A 22,014-nucleotide genomic window follows, 5' to 3' on the forward strand; every position below is an offset into this window, starting at 1 on the left:
GACAGAACTTCAGTTCATTTTTCCTCATTCAATTATCACATCCAGACAGCATTTCAGTAATTAAGTAATTATGAAGCAGCTATGTCATTTTAAAGAGCCCCATGGCGCAGAGTAGCAAGCTGCAGTACTGCAGTCAAAAGCTCTGCTCAAGACCTGAGTTCGATCCCGACGGAAGTCAGTTTCAGGTAGCCGGCTCAAGGTTGACTCAGCCTTCCAATCTTCCGAGGTCAGTAAAATGAGAACCCAGCTTGCTGGGGGTAAAGGGAAGATGACTGGGGAAGGCACTGGCAAACCACCCCGTAAACAAAGTCTGCCTAGAAAACGTCAGGATGGGACGTCACCCCATGGGTCAGGAATGACCTGGTGCTTGCACAGGGGACCTTTACCTATTTCATTTTAAGGCATTTTACACTTACAGTAAAATATAACTTGTAGTTAATGTTATAAAATTTGTGTTTCATAGATTACAGCAAAGCTTTTGACTGTGTGGATCATGAAAAGCCATGGCTGATTTTAAAGGAAATGGGTGTGCCACTACATCTGATCGTTTTTGATGCGCAACCTGTACTCTGGACAAGAGGCCACAGTTAGAACAGAGTATGGAGTAACACAATGGTTCCTAACTGGCAAAGGTGTCAGACAAGGATGTATTTTATCTCCCTATCTCTTCAATCTATATGCAGAACATATAATTAGGAAAGCTTGATTCGATTTAGATGAAGGTGGAGTGAAAATTGGAGGGAGGAACATTAATAATTTGAGATATGCCGATGACACTACATTATTGGCAGAAAATAGTGAAGATTTGAAATGATTACTGCTGAAAGTTAAAAGAGAAAGTGCCTAAGCAGGACTACAGCTGAACATCAAGAAAACAAAAGTAATGACTATAGGAGAATTACACAACTTTAAGGTTGACAATGAGGAAATTGAAATTGTTCAAGCCTTTCTATTCCTTGGCTCCACCATCAACCAAAAGGGAGACTGCAGCCAAGAAATCAGAAGGAGATTGAGACTGGGAAGGAGCTAGAAAAGATTTTTAAGTGTAAGGATGTGTCACTGGCCACCAAGTCTAGATTAATTCATGCCATCATATTCCCTATTACTATGTATGGGTGCGAAAGCTGGACACTGAAGAAAGCTGATCAGAAGAAAATAGATTCCTTTGAAATGTAGTGTTGGAGGAGAGTGTTACGGATACCGTGGACTGCCCCCAAAAAACAAATCAGTGGGTTATAGATCAAATCAAGCCTGAACTGACCCTAGAAGCTAAAATGACTAAACTGAAGCTATCGTATTTTGGTCACTTCATGAGACGACAAGAGTCACTGGAAAAGACAGTCATGCTAGGAAAAGTTGAGGGCAGCAGGGAAAGAGGAAGACCCAAGAAGAGATGGATGGGCTCAATAAAGGAAGCCACAGCCCTCAATTTGCAAGATCTGAGCAAGGCTGTCAAAGATAGGACATTTTGGAGGACTTTCATTCATAGGGTCGCCATGAGTTGGAAGCAACTTGACGGCACTTAACACACACACACACACACACACACACACACACACACACACACACTGTTATAAAATACAGAATTACCTTAGTTTGTGAATAAAACAGATCCCATCTCAGAACAGGATGATCACCAACATTTTTTATCTCATGGTACTCTTAATCCATCATATTTTCAATCACACTTGTATTCTGTCCCTCCTGCATTTTATCCTTATTACAGCCTTTTAAAAGGTAAGGTTGAGAGACAGTGACTGGTCCAAAGACATCTAAGGAGTTTCATGGCTGCAGTGAGATTGGCACAAGCACCTCCCCAGTCCTACTCCAACAGTCCACCCAATACATCACACTGACTCTTAGGGGTTTCCTATCTCTTGATGTCACCATATACGACATCAGTCAAGGGCAGCCTATAGACCTTATTGGTTTTTCCCCTTTTTTGTCATCAAGTCATAGTTGACTTATGGTGACCTCATAGGATTTTCAAGGCAAGAGACGTTCAAAGGTGGTTTGCCATTGCCTGCCTCTGTGTAGCAACACTGGACTTCCTTGGTAGTCTCCCATCTAAATACTAACCAGGACTGACCCTGCTTAGCTTCTGAGATCTGATGAGATCAGGCTTGTCTGGGCTTTCCAGGTCAGTGCTTCCCTTGGACCTGTCTAATATACAGTGAGTGAGCAGAAGTAGAAAATTCTGGGCTGGTGGTGTGTCCTATGAGGGTAAGCATATGCAATTATCATAAGAATTGCCTTAGGTATCCCACAGGGCCATTTATGTTTCAGGGAAGCTCCTTAGAGGGTGACAGATAGCCACCATACACTGGTCCAAATAGCCAATACACTTCTCCTGCCTCTTCTATTACAAACAGCACCAATCTCTCCATTAGAACAATTACTATTACAATTGCTGCTACAAATAGTACCAGTTGGCTCTTCCATCTGGGATGTGGACAACTCTGTAGATGTCTCTTCTCTTATAGTACTTTCCGTGGTGCCTGGCATAGGAGTAAAAAAAACACACACTGAGTGTTTTGAACAATCCTTTTTGGCATCCATTTCACAAAGCTTCTCTTCCTATGTAAAATCCAATCAGCTGGATAAACCAATCCTTCAAGAATTACTTAAACTGGCAATTATTCACAAAATGCACACCATATAAGACATGGCTGGACACAAATAAGTAACTCATGTTTCTAAGGCAAGTCAAGACTTGCTTCTGCTTTCTGGGAGAAATGGCAGATCACCAGACACAATTAATTTTGTGCCTGTTTTACTTTTCTTCACCTCCCCCCCCAAGTTTGGGGGCCGAGTCAGCTGGCAAAGAGCCTGGTGGGCGTTCACGGGGCTCTGGCTGGATTGAAGGAGAATGTTGTGAGTGGGTGAACCTGTTAGATCCTTGCCCTCCTCCACTCTACTATTTGTTTTTTGTGTTCTTTTTTGCTATTTCTTTTTTATGTACATACCCTTTCCCCCCCCACACCGCATTGCAAACATATTTCTTGTGTAAGCAACAACAAACTTAAACCTGAGGATTTTTTCTTACTATATAGACTTAACTACTATTTAGACCTTTGAAAAATCAAAGACCTAAACACAAAAGATAATCGGGTAAACTGTTTTTTTTTAAGTTCTAAGCAAGAAACACAAACGAATGGAGTGGAAGGGAGCAGTGACATGGCCATAAGCAGGGGACTGGGGTGGAGGGTGAGGTTTGGACTCAAAAGTTGATCAAACGCTCTTATTCCCCTGCAAGAGATCCAGGGAGATCTGACTGGCAGGCTGTTGAATGATGGTGAGCGGTGCTCAGCTTTTTGCTTTGTTTTATGTACAATAAGAAACATGAAAGAACAGAGCGGAACAGAAATATAAGGGTTAACCCTCAGCCACTTAAAACCAACTGACAGGGGAAATATTTCTTTCCTGGCATACTGACATCTGATGGCTTTTTTCGAATATTTCACTCTTTGCTTTGGCAGACATCTGCCTTGACTCTGGTCCCCCCCCCCCTTTACGGCAATTCTACCGTCGGGTTGCAGCTGAAGGAATTTGGGGGCCATTCATTCAGGATCGGGAAAGCCACCTTGGTGGCAGAGAGCAGTTTGTCACCTGATGACATCTGCTGTATTGGTCACTGGAGGTCCTCTGCATACAAGGCTTATATCCGCCTTAAGTGCACCCTAACACACACTCTGTTGTGCCATTTTTGGTCATGTTCCTTTTGTTTTTCTCCTCAGATTCTGTGAGATGGGTTTGGATTGTCAGGCACAGCATAGTCCATTGGGCTGGCTGCTATGACACTTCCTCAGGTTGGGGGGCTTCTTTGGGCCTGGACTCCCAGCTGCGCATCAGATGGATCAGACGCCATGGCATGCTCTGGGTTTCCTTCTGGACTACAGTGATGGACAACATCACACACTGTGGCCCCCTGGATGCCCTCGTAGTTCAACTTGGACAGAACGACCTGCCCAGCCGGAAGGGAACTGACCTCTCGCTGGCCATCATGGCTGATCTTCAGGAGCTGCAGTCCAGGCTGCTAAGCAGTCTCAGCTATTAGAATGATAAGTTTGATGAATGCCGATTCTCCCACAAAGATTGACTTTGCTACAAGAAAGGTGTGCAATACTGTGGGATGTTTTGTGGAATCGGTCGGCAGTTTGGTAGTCTGTCAATTTCTTTACGGCAAGTTGGACTAAACAGGCCAGATGGGGTTCATTTGTTCTGTTGGGGTCAGGACCCGGAGCCTTGGCTTACCTGTGAGGGCTCCTTCTTCTCTGAGTGAAGAGGACATCTTATGAGCGGGTGTTTCTCTTCCTATGCTCAGGGATAGGCAGGATCTTAAAACTTTCACTTCCTGTTCTGTGGTAGAAACGCCCCCCGACTTCCAGTTCGAGGACTTCCAAAGCAGAAATTAGGACAGAAAGCACATATATAACAGTAGTAATTTTAAACAACATGAAAAAACATGCAGCAACAAATGTAAACAACTGTGTAGCCATAACCAACTTGACAACAATCAAGGTGTTAGAACTTGGGAAAGCACACTTGGGATAGAGTGAATGGTGGCAAATACGTGCTTGCATCTTGGTGTTCAGCAGTGGTGTGCTTAGTATGTGTTGATCTTCACCCTGGGCGGGCAAGATGTCCTCTTCACTCAGAGAAGAAGGAGCCCTCACAGCTAAGCCAAGGCTCCGTTCTCTTCTCTGAGACTCAGAGGACATCTTATGAGCAGGATTTTCAAGAGCTTTAACTTCTGGGTGGGATTAGTTATCCTCCACCACCTGCTGTAAAACTTTTCTCCCGAAGGACGCATCGGCGGAGGCATAGGCACTTTGTAGTGCCTAACAAAGGTGGAGGGGCTTGCCCAAGTTGCCGCTCTGCAGATCTCTTCTACCGAGGCATGTTTATCGAAGGCCACTGAGGTCGCCGCACTGCGGACTGAGTGCGCGGTGATCCCCTGTGGGCAGGGGATATTGGAGTGACGGTAACATAGTTGTATGCATTGTTTAATGAATTTGCTGATCGTTGAAGGTGTCATTCCTAGTCCCTTATTTGGTGGATTGATTGATATGAAGAGGGCCTCTGCCCTCCTGAATGGCTTGGTTTGTTTCAGATAGATTTTGAGAGCTCTCCTTATGTCCAAGGTATGCCAGTTTTTCTCTCTAGGATGTCCCGGGTGTGGACAGAATGATGGTAGGGTCAACTCTTGCTGTCTGTGGAAAGTTGAGTTTACCTTGGGGATAAAGGTTGGATCCGGGCGAAGGACGACTTTGTCTGCATGGAATATGCAGAGACTGTCTCTAGATGAAAGGGCACCTAACTCTGACACCCTTCTTGCTGATGTAATTGCAACTAGGGCAATGACCTTCATACGCAGGAATGAAAGCGACACCTTTCTTAGGGGTTCGAACGGTGGTTTCGTCAGTGCATTGAGCACAACGTTCAATCTCCAGGTGGGGAACCTGTGAACCGTCAGAGGAGTTAAGTATGAAACTCCCTTCAAGAAGGTGATTACATGAGGATGCCGAGTGGTAGGATATCTATCCAGGTGGGTGACCACGGTAGCTATAGCCGCCACCTGCCTGCGAAGGGTGGCGGACCTCAGTTTAAGTAGTAGGCCATCCTGCCAGAAATTGAGAAGGTTAGCCGTAGAGATATTAAGAGGATCTAAGTGTTTTCTACCACACCAACGGACAAAAACCTTCCAGGTAAAGCTGTAGATGTGCTTTGTTGATAACTTTCTGGCTTCCAACATGGTGGATACTACTTCAGCAGAATAACCTAAGTTCAGCATTCTCTGCCTTTCAATCCCAGGCGGTCAGTTTTAACCAAGCTGGGTCCGGATGCAGGATGGGTCCCTGATGTAGAAGGTCCCTGGTTTTCGGCAGCTCCCACGGGTCTTGAGTGGATAGCTCCCTCAGCGCAGGAAACCACGGTCTTCGAGGCCAGTAGGGGGCGATTAGGATGACGTGCGCCTTTTCCCTCCAAATCTTCCTGATTACTCTGGGGATTAACGGAAGGGGTGGGAAGGCATACAGCGTCTCCCGAGGCCACGGTGTCTCCATTGCATCCACCCCTTCTGCCTCTGGATGCACGAACCTTGTGAAGAACCTGTTTAGTTGTCGGTTCTCAGCTGAGGCAAAGAGGTCGACTGCTGGACGGTCGAATCTCGCACATAGGAGTTGAAAGACTTCTTTGTTCAGGGTCCACTCCCCTTCGTCCAGCTGCTGCCTGCTTAACCAGTCCGCTTGTGAATTTAGTGCGCCCTTGATGTGTTCTGCCCGTATGGAGGAAAGATGTTTTTCTGCCCAGTTTAGGATGAGTAGTGACTCTGCATGGAGGGATGAGGAACGAGACCCTCCTTGCCTGTTCAGATGCGCTTTGGAGGACACGTTGTCCGTCCTGATCAGGATGTGTTGATTCTTCAGCAGAGGCTGGAATTGTAAGAGGGCTTCATGTATGGCCCTCAACTCTAATTTGTTGATATGCAGACGGGCTTCTGTTGCAGTCCACTGACCCTGGGCAATGTGATGTTGTAGGGTAGCTCCCCATCCTTGTAGGCTCGCATCTGTAAAGATCTGAGTCGTGGTTTCTTGAATGTATGAGAGGCCCTTGGTTAGGATGGATCTCTTAGTCCACCATTGCAGGCTGGTTCTGACTTGCATTGTTAAGGTAAGGCGAGGGTTCCGCTTCTGGGATACCTGGATTTGATATGGTTTCAGGAACCACTGAAGAGTCCTCATGTACAATCGTGCCCATGGTACCGCGCCGATGCATGCTACCATGAGCCCTTGGAGCCTCACTAGGAACGATAGTCCGGTTGATGTCGAAGTCATGGTGGTTCTGGCTAGAGCCTGTAACGTGGATACTTTGTCTTGAGGTAGGAACATTTTGTTCTGAATTGTGTCTATGAAGGCCCCCAGGTGATGTATTGATTGTATTGGCAACAGGAGGCTCTTGGACACGTTGACCAGGAACCCATGTTGTTGTAGGGTTCAAATGACAGTCTCTGTGTGGAGTATCGATGTTCATTCCGAGGGGGAGCTCACCAGAATGTCGTCGAGATAGGGGAAGATGTGGATCCCCTGCTCTCTTAAGACTGCCACGATGTTGACTAGGACTTTGGTGAAGACCCTCGGGGCAGAGGTAAGGCCGAAGGGTAGGGCTCGGAACTGCAGATGCATATGTCCGTGCGTGAATCGAAGAAATCTGCGATGTGCTGGGTGTATCATGATGTGTAGATATGCCTCTGTGAGGTCTATTGATGTTAAATAAGCTTGAGGTCGCAGTGCCTCTACTATGGACCTGAGGGTTTCCATCCTGAAGTGCTTTTTGCGAACAAACCGGTTGAGGAATTTTAAATCTAGAATGGCCCTCCAGTCTCCGTTCCTTTTTGGCACAGTAAAGAAATAGGAGTAAACCCCGGTGCACTGCTCTGAGACTGGAACGTGTTCTATTGCCCGAATGTCCAGGAGGTGTTGAATGGCTCCTTGCGTTCTGAGGGCCTTGTCTGGATTTCGGGAGACTGGAGAGACCAAGTAACGATTCAGAGAAAATTTTAGAAAGTACATCAGCTGATGTACCCAGGCGTCTGTTGTTGAGGAGGTCCAGGTTTTTATGAAGAACTCTAACCTTCCCCCCACCGGTGCCGGATTGGAGTCATTGTTTGGACTGCTTGTCAGCAAATCTGCTCGCTTTGTCTGCCCCTTGGTTGTTGAACTGGGGGCCTTTTCCAAATCTGGAGCCTCTCCTGAAGGCTCCCCTTCCGGAATTCCAAGAGTTTCGCCTCCCATCTGATCTGGGGCGTGCCATGTAGTGTGATGTCCTGAAGGGACGAAAGGAATGAGAGAAAGATGGTTTCCCATCCTTTTTGAGGTATTTTGGCAAGGCTTTTTTCTTATCCTTGTTTTCCACAAGGATGCCGTCCAGCTTTGGGCCAAACAATTTTCCCCCTTCAAGCGGGTACCCCAGTAGGATGGACTTAGACCCGCAATCTGCTGACCAAGATCTGATCCAGGCAGCTCACCTACCTGCACAGGATGCCGCCAATGATCTAGCAGTGAAGGACATAGAGTCCAATGTCGCATCGGCCATGAAGTTGGAGGCCTTTAAGAGACGTGAGAGACCGTCCAAGACTCTTTTGTTGTTCCATGGGAGCAAATCAATGATTTTCGAATCCACATTATGCTAGCCCTTGCCACCAGGGCAGCAGTGGCTGACGCTTGGATATACAGTGCTGCGGCCTCGTGTGCCTTCTTGGATGCATAATCAATTTTCCTATCCAGGGGATCCTTTATATTGCCTGCCCCATCCTCCAAGATTAGGCCCGAGGATTGGAGGTCTGTTACTGGTGCCTCTACCAGTGGTACCTGCAGCAGAGTCATGGCTCTAGGCTCCAGTGTATATAGCTTTTTTATGGAGGCTGGAATTTGCTTATTAGACATGGGTTTCTGCCATTCAGCCTTAACCAGATCCTCGAAATACTCTGGGAAGGGCACTGATCTTGTTTTGGTTTGGAGTCTAGTGAAGAACTCCTTGGATCCCCTAAATTTTGCCTTACTCTTGATGGCCTCAGTTTCCTCATCCTCATGAAGGTCGAGGGCTGCCATGACTTTGCAGAGGAAAGATTGATAGTCCTCCCCTGCGAATAAATGTGGGTGGGGGTCTTGGCCCTGGGTTCCCCCTTCTTGCTCCTCTACTGAGGAGAACTCCCCTTCTTCTCTCTCTTCCTCAGAATAAAGATTTCCCTGAGATTGTACATCTTGGGATTGCCTGGGAGGATTGGCTGGATGAGCCTTTTGGGCTGCTTTAGTCGGCCAGGCAGTACTGGGACCTTGTGCTGCAGGCTCAGAAATCATTAAGCGCTCTGATCTTACTGAGCTTCTAGAGGGAGAGGAGGCTCTGGAGCTCACTGGCCCCCTAGAGGACGATTCTCCAAGGAGGGCAAACTCTTCCCTGAGGGCCCTTCGCATTAAAGCAATCATGCTTTGTTCACTCCCCCCCCGCCGCCATAAGTTGGAAAAGAGAGGTTCTTACTGTGCTGAGTCCGTCGCCCGTAGCAGAGTCTCCCGCAGAGTCGGCATTACGGGCTGGTTGACAGCACTCACCCTCATCACCTTGCAGGGACAAACGGGGAGGTTCGGTGGCCGTATCCTCAGCGTGCACCTTTTTTGCGCCATTTTTGGCTTCCCTGACCGCCTTCGCGTCTTCGGCCAGCTGCCTGCGTTTTGATCTCCCGGCGGCCGCCTCAGGTTCATTGCGCCGCTTACTCTTTCCTCCACCCTCCTCCGTCGTCTTTTTCTGGCGGGGGGGGGGTAGGAGTCCCGCGTCCATGGCCTCATCCCTGGAGAGGAGTTTGTCTCCGGATCGCTCTTCTATTGCCGCCATTTTCCTCCGTGAGGGGAAAAAATGAGCAGGCTTAGGTCGGGAAGGCAACGGGGGCACAAGCGGGACAACAAGGCACAGACTTGATAGGGAGGACACAAAAAGAGCAGACCTTAGGTTTTAGTAGGGAAAAAAGGTAGGTTGAAATGGTAACTCAGCTCAAAGCTTAGCAGTAGCTCGCTTTGATGATGCTTATCCCTCTGAGGCAGGATTAGAACTGGAAGTCGGGGGGCGTTTCTACTACAGGACAGGAAGTGAAAGTTTTAAGATCCTGCCTATCCCTGAGCATAAGAAGAGAAACACCCGCTCATAAGATGTCCTCTGAGTCTCAGAGAAGAGAATGTGGCTTCATGGAATTCAGGACACTCTTCTTTGCTTGTTGCAGCAGTAAAAGCTTTGGCAGGAGCTGGGTGGTCTCGCCTTGCTCTTTGGAAGTTTTTGGTAATGGGCCGGATCAATTTATGGGGAATATGTGCCTGTGTGCCTGGCTTCCCCCTACCATGGATGCCCAGCATGGAGGCTGTCATGTGGCTCCACTCCCAGGTGGCGAAGGTACCACTTAGAGGTCTGTGCACAAGTGGAACCACTAGTTCGCCACCCCGGTTTGCCCCCCAACACTTGAGTTGGGGATCGTTCATCAGCTGACAGGGTGGTTGTCCAATGCCTGGATCCATGCCTTATGCTTTGCCAATACTCCATCCACTGTAATCAATAAAGCTGTGACCTTTGTTAACCCATTTCTTTGTATTATTGTATTCATTGCCTCTCCTCATTTCCGCTATGGTGCTGCTCCTTCCCTTAGGACTGCAAACTTACTGTGCAATCCTATGCAGAGTTACTCCAGTCTAAACCCAGTGAAATCAATGGACTTAGACTGGAGTAACTGTGTAGGATTGCTCTGTTAATCAAAGAACTACGCTATCGTAGACATATGGTACCTCACAGCTCATGAATTTGGTGTAAGGAGCTGACAGCCAGTCCTGTTTTAGAGGTTACCAGTATGGATTATGTGAAATACAGCAAGACAATGTTGCTTAGATACCTGATTCTCACAACATTCAGGACTTTATAGGTGTTTTGTTATTGGATGTCGCAGACCTTGCCACTAGGCTTTGGTTTAAAAAAAAGAAAAGAAGAGTAAAACATACAAGCCACAAATTTGCTTATACCTGCTATATCTGTATCAATATGAGAGAAACAAGTTACTATACCAGTTCTTTGAACTCTAGATGGGACAGCACTCATTTGTTCTGATGAACTTCTTTCCTCAACATGGAAACTTTCTTCAAAGTCCTCTAACTCTTTATCACTAGATGCCTCTTGATTCCCTAGTGCAACTGTAAGAGATTATTAAATTACATATGGATTATTAATTTATTATTGGCTACTGTCCCTTATTGAGTGAACAATTTTTAACAATGCAAAACACCTATTTGGACTTCTAAGACACTTTGGTTAGTGGATAACTGACAGGTAGTCAGAAGCTATCCAAATCTGGAATGTAATTTGTTCCCATGTTCAATCTGATGTTCTACTGATGACTTTTAAAGTCCTAAATGGCTCATGACAAGGTACAGAAGGATGACTGCTGACTTTGTGAAGCTACTTGTGGTTTTATTCATAATTCAATTGGAGTCCTGCTCTGTGTGCCCTCATGGGGGTGGTCATTTGGGACAGTTATTTTTAGCTGATGCATCTGGCCCTGGAAACTCCTTCCCCAGAAAGTTTGCTTTGCTATGTAATTCCTTGCCTTCTAGTGACACCGATGAGGTGTCTCCAGAATTTGTGAGAACTGAGACCCATTGTTGTTAACCTCTAAAGATCCTCTGGCTACATTACCAGGGGTCTTGTATGCTTTATTTCTCCCCTTTATTTCCCAATAGCACCCCTGACTTGCCTTACTGCTAGCTGGTCCCCCTTTCCTCAGGTCCTCCCCACAGTAGCCTATAGCTCATAGAAAGGTAAGGCTTATGTAAAGGTTTTGCATTTGTTTATTGTATAAAACTGTTTTACGGTGTCATTTTGCTATACTTGCCATTCCATTTTCCCATTCTGTATGTTGTTAGGGGAACAGAAATTTTCCTTATTTGAACTATGTTTCTCTCTCATTCTTTTGGAGTGTTGCCCTGAATTGGGACCATGGCACACATAGGCAGAAGACCCCAAATTTAATTGATGTCTGTTGGGCCTTCTGCATGTAAAGGATGCTTTGCGCATTAGAGCCCTTGCACGCATACCTATTTGGATAACACTGGTGTGCTCTCAAATTGTTCCTATTCCAGAAAGCATAATGCTTTTATTATGATGCTGCTGTTTTCAGTGGGTCTGGGCTACAGTCACTCTGTGTAGGATTGAAGTAATACTTCATTACAGAATATCTGGGCTACTGTTTTTTTTAATTTATTTATAATTAATAATTTTATTTATATGAATGTATATTAGTTAGATTACTTAAGTTAGATTTGATCCTGCAATATGGCAGAAAGGCAGAATAAAAATAGTCTAAAGAAATGCATCACTTTAATGCCTTTTTATTAAATGTAGGTAAACCAAACTATCATCATGGGAGTAATTAACATTTTTTTTCTTTTTGGATATTTGGATGAATATTAAAAAGGTAAAGGTCCCCTGTGCAAGCGCCAGGTCATTCCTGACTCATGGGGTGATGTCACATCCCAACATTTTCTAGGTAGACTTCTTTGTTTATGGGGTGGTTTGTCAGTGCCTTCCCCAGTCATCTTCCCTTTACCCCCAGCAAGGTGGGTACTCATTTTCCGACCTCGGAAGGATGGAAGGCTGAGTCAACCTTGAGCCGGCTACCTGAAACCAACTTCCATTGGGATCGAACTCAGATCATGAGCAGAGCTTGGACTGAAGTACTGCAGCTTACCACTCTGTGCCCTGGGGCTCGTGAATGTTATCTGGTGTATATTCGTCCATCAGTTGCATGCATCAAATGCCTTTGATTTTGTTATTACAGTATGCTTGACTTAGGCATCTTAAATAATGAGTAATCGTGTTGTTAGTATAATACTATCTCACCTCCAATTAGGAAGAGTGCTTAAAGGATATCCTTCGAATGTGGCCCAAAGTACTGAGCATCTCTGGATACAACAAAGGACTATGAAACCTCCTCACCTTGCTCCCTGAACATTCGTTCCATATCTATTTTTTCTTTCACTTTGGCAATGCCTGCTGCTGTTGCTTCTGCACGAGTCTGCTCTAAGAGTTCTAACCTTGCTTCTTCCATATGCACCTTAAGCAGAACATCCATATCAAGAACCTAAAGAAAGTGTTTGAAAATTAAATCTTATGAAAGGATGTGTGTATTTATGTGTGCATGTGTGTGTGTGTGTGGGGGGGGTTAGGTGATCCTTCTTCCAATCATTAAGCCTCAGCCCAAGTTCCAGGAACTCTTCACTGGTCAGTAGGTAGAATCATAGAGTTGGAAGGATCCATAGAGGCTATCTAGTCCAACCCCCTGCTCAATGCAGGATCATCCTAGAGCATCCCTGACAAGTGTTTGTCCAGCCTCTGCTTAAAGACTGCCAGTGAGGGGGAGCTCACCACCTCACTAGGTAGCTGATTCCACTGTCGAACAACTCTTACTGTAAAAAAATATTTTTTCTAATATGTAGCCAATACCTTTCTGCCCGCAATTTAAACCCATTATTGTGAGTCCTATCTTCTGCTGCCAACAGCAACAGCTCCCTCTCTAAGTGACAAAAAAAGTTCAGCTTGTGGGCAGAAGAAATCTCTGGAAGACCTAAAGTTAATTCCTCAGCAAAAAGATACAGTACAGTTTGGGGATGAAAGGCGTTATATCAGTAGTAACAATTCAGCATCAGAATATATCAGACTAGCAAGCATGATTTAAGTTTCAGGGCTTCGTTTTCTCGCCCCCCCCCCCACCTGTAGTACAGGTCTTAAGGTTTAAAGCCTTCAGACTAAGGGAATTTCACTGGCTCCTCACATCATTAAAGTCCCTGACTTCTTTAAGGGTTGCTCTCCTATACAAATGCTGCACACTCTACAGCCCCAAGCTGGTTTTGATCTTGTTCCAGAATGCACAGACAAGGGCTCTGCTATGGACACTACCTTCACAGAAGCTCTAGGTCAGTCTGCTACCTCTGTGCATTATGACAAGGGAGCTATCCTTTGGGAAAGGTGTTTTATTTGGGGAGTCTGTCTTGGGCACCTTGTTGGGAAAGCTATGACCTGCCTTAGTTTTATGTAATAAACAAAAAATTCTAAAATCTCAATTCTCACAAGTTAGTTGCACAAATTAATTTAGATTTACCTTTCCTGTATAGTGGTTTGCAATTGCCTCACACAGGGTTGACCTCCCAGAAAGTGGAGGTCCAATGACTAGCACTTTACAAGGTGGAAGTGGCATAGGTGGTAGCAGGTAGGGACGAGGATTCAACATGAATGCTTTCAGGGCTTCCTCGGATGAAAGCATGTACATCTTACCTAAGAAACTAAAAAAAGAAAAGACAAGAAAAACATGGGACTATAGTTTTAGAGGGGCAGAATTTACATGAAGACAGGCTTAATTCTGCCTTACCTGACTGCGAGGTCTGGTGATCCCATAACAAATTTACCGTCTTTTAAAGCCACAGGACACGCTCGTCCCCACCTGCTGCGCCGCCATCTGTATCTGGGGGCTACAAGTTTGCAAGATGCGAGAGCCCGAAAAATTTCATCCTGTTTGCCAGAATAACAAAGCATGTGTAAATTGTGTTACATTACAAAAAAACGATTAGAAATTTACCTTGACACAATTTCAAACACGATTGCACTGACCTTTCATACCATAAGAAGGAGAAAATCATAATAGATTAAGAGTTTTAAACTATTTGCTTTGGAAAGACAGTGGTCAGGGGGCAGCCTGCTTAGGTTTCCTCAGACGAAGAGGACCTTGATGCAGCCGGGAGTGGAAGAGAGGAACAGCAGAAAGCTGAGCAGGCAGAGACAGATGAAAGTCCCCTGTGGCAACAGCCACCCAGGGCAGGCGAGTCACCTGTGTCCAGCAGCAGCCCTCCACAGCCACTGGAGTGGTGCTGCTGAAAGTGCAGAACATTCCTACTCGAGCACAGAAGTGCAAGTTTATAAGCACTACAAAGAGCTCTGCTGGCTGACAGAGATGAGAATAATGAGCTCCCTCTAGCAGAGAGTGCTTTGGCATTTGACTTAGAATTTGGACTTCACTTTTGATACCGACATTTTGGGTCCAAACCTAGAACAGCCTGGTATTAATCCTCGGACTGCTATCTGACTATGCCACCTGCTTCTGGCCCTCAGGTCTGCTGGCATTCAGAACAACAGCACAAACATGGAATAAAAATTAAGTGACAGAAAACAATGAACAGTGGTAAGCTGAAAAGTCAGGATCAACTCTTTGTTATCCTCCTTGCTTATATTCTTCCAGTGCTGCTGTACATCTGCATTTGCAAAATGTGAAATTATTTTCTTAGGTATATAACAGCAATGCCCTTCTTGCAGTCATGCGCTATCACTACAGCCAACCAATCGCAACACAAGCAAATATCAGCCTTACATTTTCTAGTCCTTCCATCATTTCTTCTTCTGCACTTTGAAGTCTGGTTAGAATAGCTCCATTTCTCAGGCCCATGGATTGAAGATGGGCTATTACTGCCTAAATAAACAACAGCATATTGAATATATTATCATTTAATGACTGAATTAATAAAGGCTGTATGCTATAAAACATAGAGTCAGCAGGAATATGGGAACTTGCTTCAGTGTAATTCAAAAACATCAATCATTTTAATTTATAGTGTAGTGCCTCAAACTTGTGATCTGTTGCAGGTGCGACGTGTACACTCAGGCCTTCTGCTCCTAAGAGATTCTTTTCAATGGACAGACAGGTTCCCTCTCTCTGCACGTACATTCTTTCAATGGGGTGGAACTGCTCTCTCTGTTTAAGTAAGCAGGGAAGCACCTTCTGCAGCAGATGTGTGTAAGCATCCCAGCATTCATGAAACTTTGAATAAGAGTGCTGCCCCCACGCAGAGTTGTTAGTAGATTTTCTAGTAAGTCACAGCACAGGTTTGTATTAGTAATATGCTAGAAAATAGTACTTGCCCTTTAAGAAAGGTGCATGCTAATTATTGTAGTTTAGGAAATCCAGTAGTCACATGTTTCAGTATTAGTTCACTGATTGGTCAGACGTTAGGCTCTAATTTGCCCAGGAAAAGTAAGCGCCTTTTTTATGGTTAATGAGATTAGAGGAGCAGAGAGGTTTGAGAATTCATTATGCTTTCACGGATAGCTACAACTGAACTCTTATCAAAAGAACGAATGCAGATGCCTTCTATTCAGGTTGTGAGTACATTGAACTGTTTGGATGCATGTAGCCTGCAAAATAAAAGAATGATTTGGGACCATGTAGCTTCCTGTTGATCACTTATCTCGCAAAGGGTCTAACCAACAGCTCCCTGGCCAGGAATAAAGAGCATACATTTGTATCACATATTTATCTGAATTAGCCATGATGAAATTATAATCTTTGCATACGTAACAAAACACTTTTGGACATCATATTCCAAACATAATAATTTAGTCTACATTGAACAGAGGAGAAGGGGCCATGCCTCTATGGTAAAGTACATGCTTTGCATGCACAGTCCCTGGCTGAATCTCTAGCTGGCAGCTCATTACTGCATCTTAAGTAGCAAGGCTGGCAAACATCTCCAACTGAGACCCTAGGCAACTGGTGCCTGTCAAAGACAATACTGAGCTAGATAGACCAGTGGACTGATCCATATATTCACTGGTAAAAGATTTCTATTCTGATAGCTGGAATTAAGGCTTATAAGCATGAAAAAATTATTGAGAATATATTTATCTCCATTTATCAGAAGACAGAGATGATTAACCTGACCTAGAAACCAGTTCAGTGAAGATTTGTGTATCTAAGTATTTTCTGAACTAGCTTGCTCTTAAAGTTAATCACATGGGCTCAATGGATAAAAGCTACAAGTGTATCATTATGCAACTGTTCAATGTTCACTGACATTGAGCATAACCACAGCTATGACAAATTTGCTTGATATAGTACAACTATTATTTTAAACAGAGATATTCTTGAAATTACAGAATGGGCTATAACAATAAATCAGGCTTCTTTGTAACATGCAATTTGTTTTATGTACTTACTGTAAAGAGTTCATCTGGAGATTTATTCCCATCAAGTTCAATAAGATACTGGGAATCCTGCTCAGCCATTAATTCCTGAATATTTTAAAGAGTGCTTTTAAAATCAGAACAGTGATTGGGAAAATATTGCATTGGAATTGATTCTGTTCCAAATAAATCTAATGGCAAAACTTTCCATGAATAAACATTTGAAAAACTTCCCATGAGTTTTTGAGCCAATATGATCTGTCTGCACCAGCACAACACACTAAATTTCTTGCCAAGTATAATATAGTACAACTACAGTTTTAAAGACACTATTAATACAGAGGTCTTTTTCTAGAAATGAATCCAGTTGCACAAACCAATCACACAGCTCAGAAATGAGCAAAGAAAGGGGTGTTGTGGAGTCAAGAGTGCCAATATTATTCTCTCCCTTTGACACATCAGGGCCATTCCTTGATCCAACCCAAGGCCAGATCTTAAACTACAATGCTAGTCAGAGGATGCAATCAAATGTCATAAGGTTGCTGGTTTGATTAGAATATTTGGCTTTTATGTTGCTTCTCCATTGTGTGAATTATTGGTTGTTATTTTTGCCCAAATTTTCCAAATGTTTGTGTGCCAAATTTTCCCATGAAGTCGACTTCCCCCCCAACATTGTTTATTCATAAATCAGCATTAACATTATACATTTATTATAGACATATATACACACATATATATACGACGTACATTGTACATAGAGTTATTGTCTAAAATGCACAAAGAAACAAATTAATCATCACTACCAGCAACATAAATACATGGTCCCAAACAGTTAATAATGAAAACAGAAATAAAAAGGACATATTCAGCCATCCATGAACAGTCAGTGTACTAATCCATGAGGCAAATGATACACACAGCCCACAACCAAGTATAAATGGCAATGAAGTGCCCTCTCAAATCAGACAGCTAAACACAGACCTCAAACACACAGACACTACCCATCCATCTCTACCTCCTGCAAATACACAGGGATATAGCCTAGGGAAAAGAAAAAAGGCACAAACAACAAAGACAAAGACAACACAAAGGCAACATCAAGCGAGCACAACAGGCAAACACCCACAAAGGGCAACAGAGAAGCCCCACACCACAGCAAGGAATCCAATCTCAAACCAAAGCGCAGAATCATGAAGTGTCTCTGCATGGGCATCACAGAAGTTGGGAGCTTGGAGTGGAGGGAGGGGATTGTCTGAGGCATCCCTTCCTGGCTAGATGGATATGCATCCCCTCAACCCCCTTCTCATCCCTCCAGCTTCCATTAAACCTCAGAACAGACCAGGTACAGTAACCTACTTAGGTAGGCCAAGTCTCCCACTTTGGCAGGACATCTCCCACCAGCAGCCCTGCCACTGCTTTTTAGGGCAGTAGGGGAAAATGGGGGGGGGGGAATCAGAAATCAGTAAAACTGTAGAGTTTTGCATGTGTGGTACATCACTTCCAGTTTGTGCAGGGCAGAACTGGACACCTAGGGTTGCCAACCTCCAGGTGGTGGCTGGAGACCTCCGCTATTACAATGGTTTCTAGCCGATAGAGATCACTTCACCTAGAGAAAATGGCCACTTTGGCAATTGGACTCTATGGCATTGAAGTCCCTCCCCTCTCCAAACCCCGCCCTCCTCAGGCTCCGCCTTCAAAATCTCCAGGTGTTTCCCAACCTGGACCTGATAATCCTAGGAACAACATGAGGGGAGAAGCTGAAGCTCTGCAATGCAAGAAGGGAATCAATGGAACCCCCTCCCATCCTCTGCTGGATCCAATACCTATTTTGTACTTACCTCTAAAAGATGTAGCACAGTATCCCTGTAGACCTCAATTCTCATTTGTACATTTTCTAAAAAATCTTCTGGTCTCTGAACTAAATGAGGTAAAATTTCTGCCAGCATATACTGATCTGCTGCTGCCTAAGAGGAAAAAGATTCTTACTTGGCTTCATGATCACCATTGTCCACACTCCCTCTAATAGCAAACTTGATGGTTAAATAATGCAATGAAATGGGATCACTGACAGACATGGTAGGGGATTTGGCATGCTGGGGAGGGATTCCCCTCAGTATGCAGAAAAAACCTACTTAGTAAATTTTTTAAAAATTTCCAAAAACAGTATGATGAGGACTGCTCCAGTCCTGAGTTAAACATCAGTTAAGGTAACAGGAGGACAACAAGAGAACTGGTTAGTGAGATCTGGATCCCATTGTACTGTTGACAGCCAGGGCTGATGTATTTGTAAGCTTACATTCAGACATAATGAGAATCCAGCTTGGAAGTCTTAGGGTTTATACCCAACCCTAAGCCTTCGTCATACGGATATGAGTTCAATCAGTCAAGTGCCGAAACAGACAAGATGTTGGGAGATCTATGGCTAGATATTTCCAGCATTTTTTAAAGCATAATTACGGCTGTGCAGGCCTCTGGCCCAGATTGGGGAGTCATAAGGATGTGAAAGAATTAAACCTTTTCTCCTCTTCCCTGTGCAGCTCTACGCAGCTATAGTACAACATGTTCTTGAAGACAAAACCTGGAAATTTGAACTGGTACAATTGTTTGTTGACTAGAACATGTAGGTTTGACTGCATCATACCTATTTTATAAGAGTTTCGCTGGTCCCCTGTTTCTGAGTTCAATTCAAGGCACAGGTTTTTAACTTTAAAGCACTTCATGATCTGCAACCCACATACCTAAAGGACCATATCTACTGATATGAGCCTGTGTACCAGCTACAGACTTCCCAGCAATTTCTTCTGGCTGTTCCCACAGAAGACTTTCAGATCATGGGCATTTCCCATGGTGGAGCACTCCATTTGGAATGACCTTCCAGAAGAGGTTAAAAAAGCACCTATCTTCAGGAAGCACTACATATCAGTTATATTCAAGAGGGGTTTTGAAGGCTAATTTGTCCAGCTGATGCCTGCTTTCAGAGGATTAGTAAATATTTTGTTGTTTTTGGTTGAAGTGATTTTGTTTTTTGTTTTTTTAATAACTTAGTGTGCGCCAATTGGCACAACACAATTTTGTTGTTAGTTACTTAGAACCAACTGAATGGAGAAAAAGGTAGGATATCTAAATAAATAATTTTTTTAAGACAAACAGAGATCTGTGATCTCCATTTCATCTAGTATTAACCTGAATAATTTACCTGGCAAGAAGAAAATTCTTCCATGTCATGTATAGTATAATTGAGCACACTCATGGTTATAAATTCATTGTATATGTTCATAAGATATTTAATAATTTGCATGTAATGTTATTTTATGATATTTTTGTTATTTTACTGTTTTGTATGGTGGATTGTGATGGCCTTCGGCCAAGACAATAAACTTTATCACTCACTTAATAATTTGCATGGCAACTTCATTTTATTGGGAAAGTATCTGACATTTTGTTTGAATATTCTTATACTTACCTCTATTGAGGAATAGATTTTGTCTTCAGTTACCAACAGAACTTATTCCTCAATCTTTTCCTGAATGACTAAGAGCAATCCTGAAGGGGGGGAAGGGGACAGGAGCCAGCGTGACCCCTGTACTGGCATTAGTGCCACTTGCACTGGCTAAACTGGCACAAATGGCAGCACAGAGCCACTTACACTAGCTATGGGGAGCAGCGAGGCAGCATGAGCCACAGGTGCCAGCACAGCCTTGCTGGCAGCGTTCTCCTGGTGCAAGGGCTTGCGCTGGTGCCAAAGGAGGGCATTCCTGGGGCCTTTCACCCCGGGAATGCCTCCTTTTGCTGGCGTGAACTTGCACCAGCAAAAGGGAGGTGTAGCTCCATGCAGTTTAAAATAATATTTTCAACTTGCTGCACTGAGGCAGCAAGCCACTCAGGAGGCAGTGCGGCTGGGCCGTCCCTGGGCCCACCCCAACTATGTCCCCCCCCTCTCAGGATTACGCTATAAGTTTTTCACAATATTCTTGATACTGCATGTTCAACTGATCTACCTCAGCTATCTCCTCTTCCTCCTCCTCTTCTTCTGCTTCCTCCTCTTCTTCCCCAGCTTTATTTGGATCCTTCTTCTTTTTCCTTCGTTTTTCAATAATATCAGGATCCCATTCATATCTTTGAAATATTTGCCCTGTTGAATGAAGCTGTCTTTGTCCAGAGAGTCTTTGGCACAAATCATAGTCAGGACACTAGTTAAAAATAGAAGTATTGTTGTTGACATAACAACAAGAATGTCACAGTGAAAATTCAAAGGAATATGAACTATACTGGTCTCCGATATTGTGCCCCTACAATGGTGAGTACTGAATAGTTTAGGAACTATAAAAGCATGAAGCCCCTAGATTAAATGTTCCTTGAATACAAGATTAATTTGCTAAACAGTTATGATCAGGATTACAGCACCCAATTTCTGCAGATCTGCATTTTTAATAACAAGTTTCATTCGTTTTTGTCTTGGAAAGTAACTTCTCTCTCCTAGTGATGTTAAGAGCCTCAGCTGCTTGTTGATCTCACACTTATACTTCTGTAAAATTAAAGCATACCAACATCTTCAGATTGTAAGAAGAGAATCATAGGTCACTTCAAGACAATAACAAAGATAATTTTTTGCTAACACTATACAAACACTTACAAATGCTAGCCTGGTTCACTGATCATTCTGCAATAAGAAGTCTCCATGCAATGGAATGCCATTTTTCCAAAGGAATATCCAAATTGTATCAGGACTAGATGCAATATACACTAATAGGGGGAAAATAAAGCAAAACTGACAACCAATTTGCTAAAGTTTTAATTCCAGGAGCTCTATAGCAGAGGGACATTTTAGAAAAGGAAATGGTACATCTAGGGTGGGGTGAGGCTAAAAAAAATGAGTGATTTGGCAGTCCACATCTTAAAAGTGTAGTACAAGCTCTAAATATAGTTACAAACCAACAATATAAAATATCAGGATGATGCTTGGGAAAAATGAGAATGCAGTGGTTTGGGAGAAATGTTGCCTGGGAGCTCAGCAATTGATTAAATGAAAGGTGTCTGTACTGTAGAAAAAGGATTGTAAAAAGCACCCAAGCTTTTAAAGAAAACTTAAATATAGAAAACAACTATTCCACTCCTACACTACAGGAATTACATGTTCAGAATGATGTATGAGATGATCAAAACTGACATTACCTTAATATTAATCAAGAAATCTGGTTTTAATTTTAAATTTCTAATTATTTCTATCTGTTCTGTTATAGTCATGTATTCCTCAGAAAGAGAAGGAAAATCACAGAGAACATAGCCTGCAAAACAAACAAAAACAAATCCTATTAAACATGTATTTTTGAAAATAGCAGAAACTACACTAAATTGATACAGCTATTAGATGGACATGTGACAGCAACAAATGTGTATATAATCAGTATTTTTAAAAGCGCTCTAGATAAGTGGTAGAAAGTCAAAAGAATGGTGTTTACCCAGTTATGGGCAATATAGGCT

At 43.6% G+C, this 22,014-nt stretch overlaps 1 protein-coding gene across 1 annotated transcript in view; it reads right to left on the reverse strand.

The window, feature by feature from the left end:
- Positions 1 to 22,014, reverse strand: part of AK9 (adenylate kinase 9) — a 107,568-nt gene that overhangs the window by 74,566 nt on the left and 10,988 nt on the right. Inside the window, exons 5-14 of the mRNA XM_056856777.1 lie at positions 21,706 to 21,818; positions 20,532 to 20,723; positions 18,372 to 18,497; positions 16,567 to 16,641; positions 14,945 to 15,043; positions 13,952 to 14,091; positions 13,685 to 13,865; positions 12,523 to 12,667; positions 10,584 to 10,721; positions 2,427 to 2,498 (exon numbers count right to left, since the gene is read on the reverse strand). Of these exons, the coding sequence (XP_056712755.1) occupies positions 2,427 to 2,498; positions 10,584 to 10,721; positions 12,523 to 12,667; positions 13,685 to 13,865; positions 13,952 to 14,091; positions 14,945 to 15,043; positions 16,567 to 16,641; positions 18,372 to 18,497; positions 20,532 to 20,723; positions 21,706 to 21,818 (1,281 nt within the window). The remainder of the gene's footprint in view (positions 1 to 2,426; positions 2,499 to 10,583; positions 10,722 to 12,522; positions 12,668 to 13,684; positions 13,866 to 13,951; positions 14,092 to 14,944; positions 15,044 to 16,566; positions 16,642 to 18,371; positions 18,498 to 20,531; positions 20,724 to 21,705; positions 21,819 to 22,014) is intronic.

This window comes from Euleptes europaea, chromosome 10, assembly GCF_029931775.1.
Source record: "Euleptes europaea isolate rEulEur1 chromosome 10, rEulEur1.hap1, whole genome shotgun sequence".
Lineage (NCBI taxonomy): Eukaryota > Metazoa > Chordata > Lepidosauria > Squamata > Sphaerodactylidae > Euleptes > Euleptes europaea.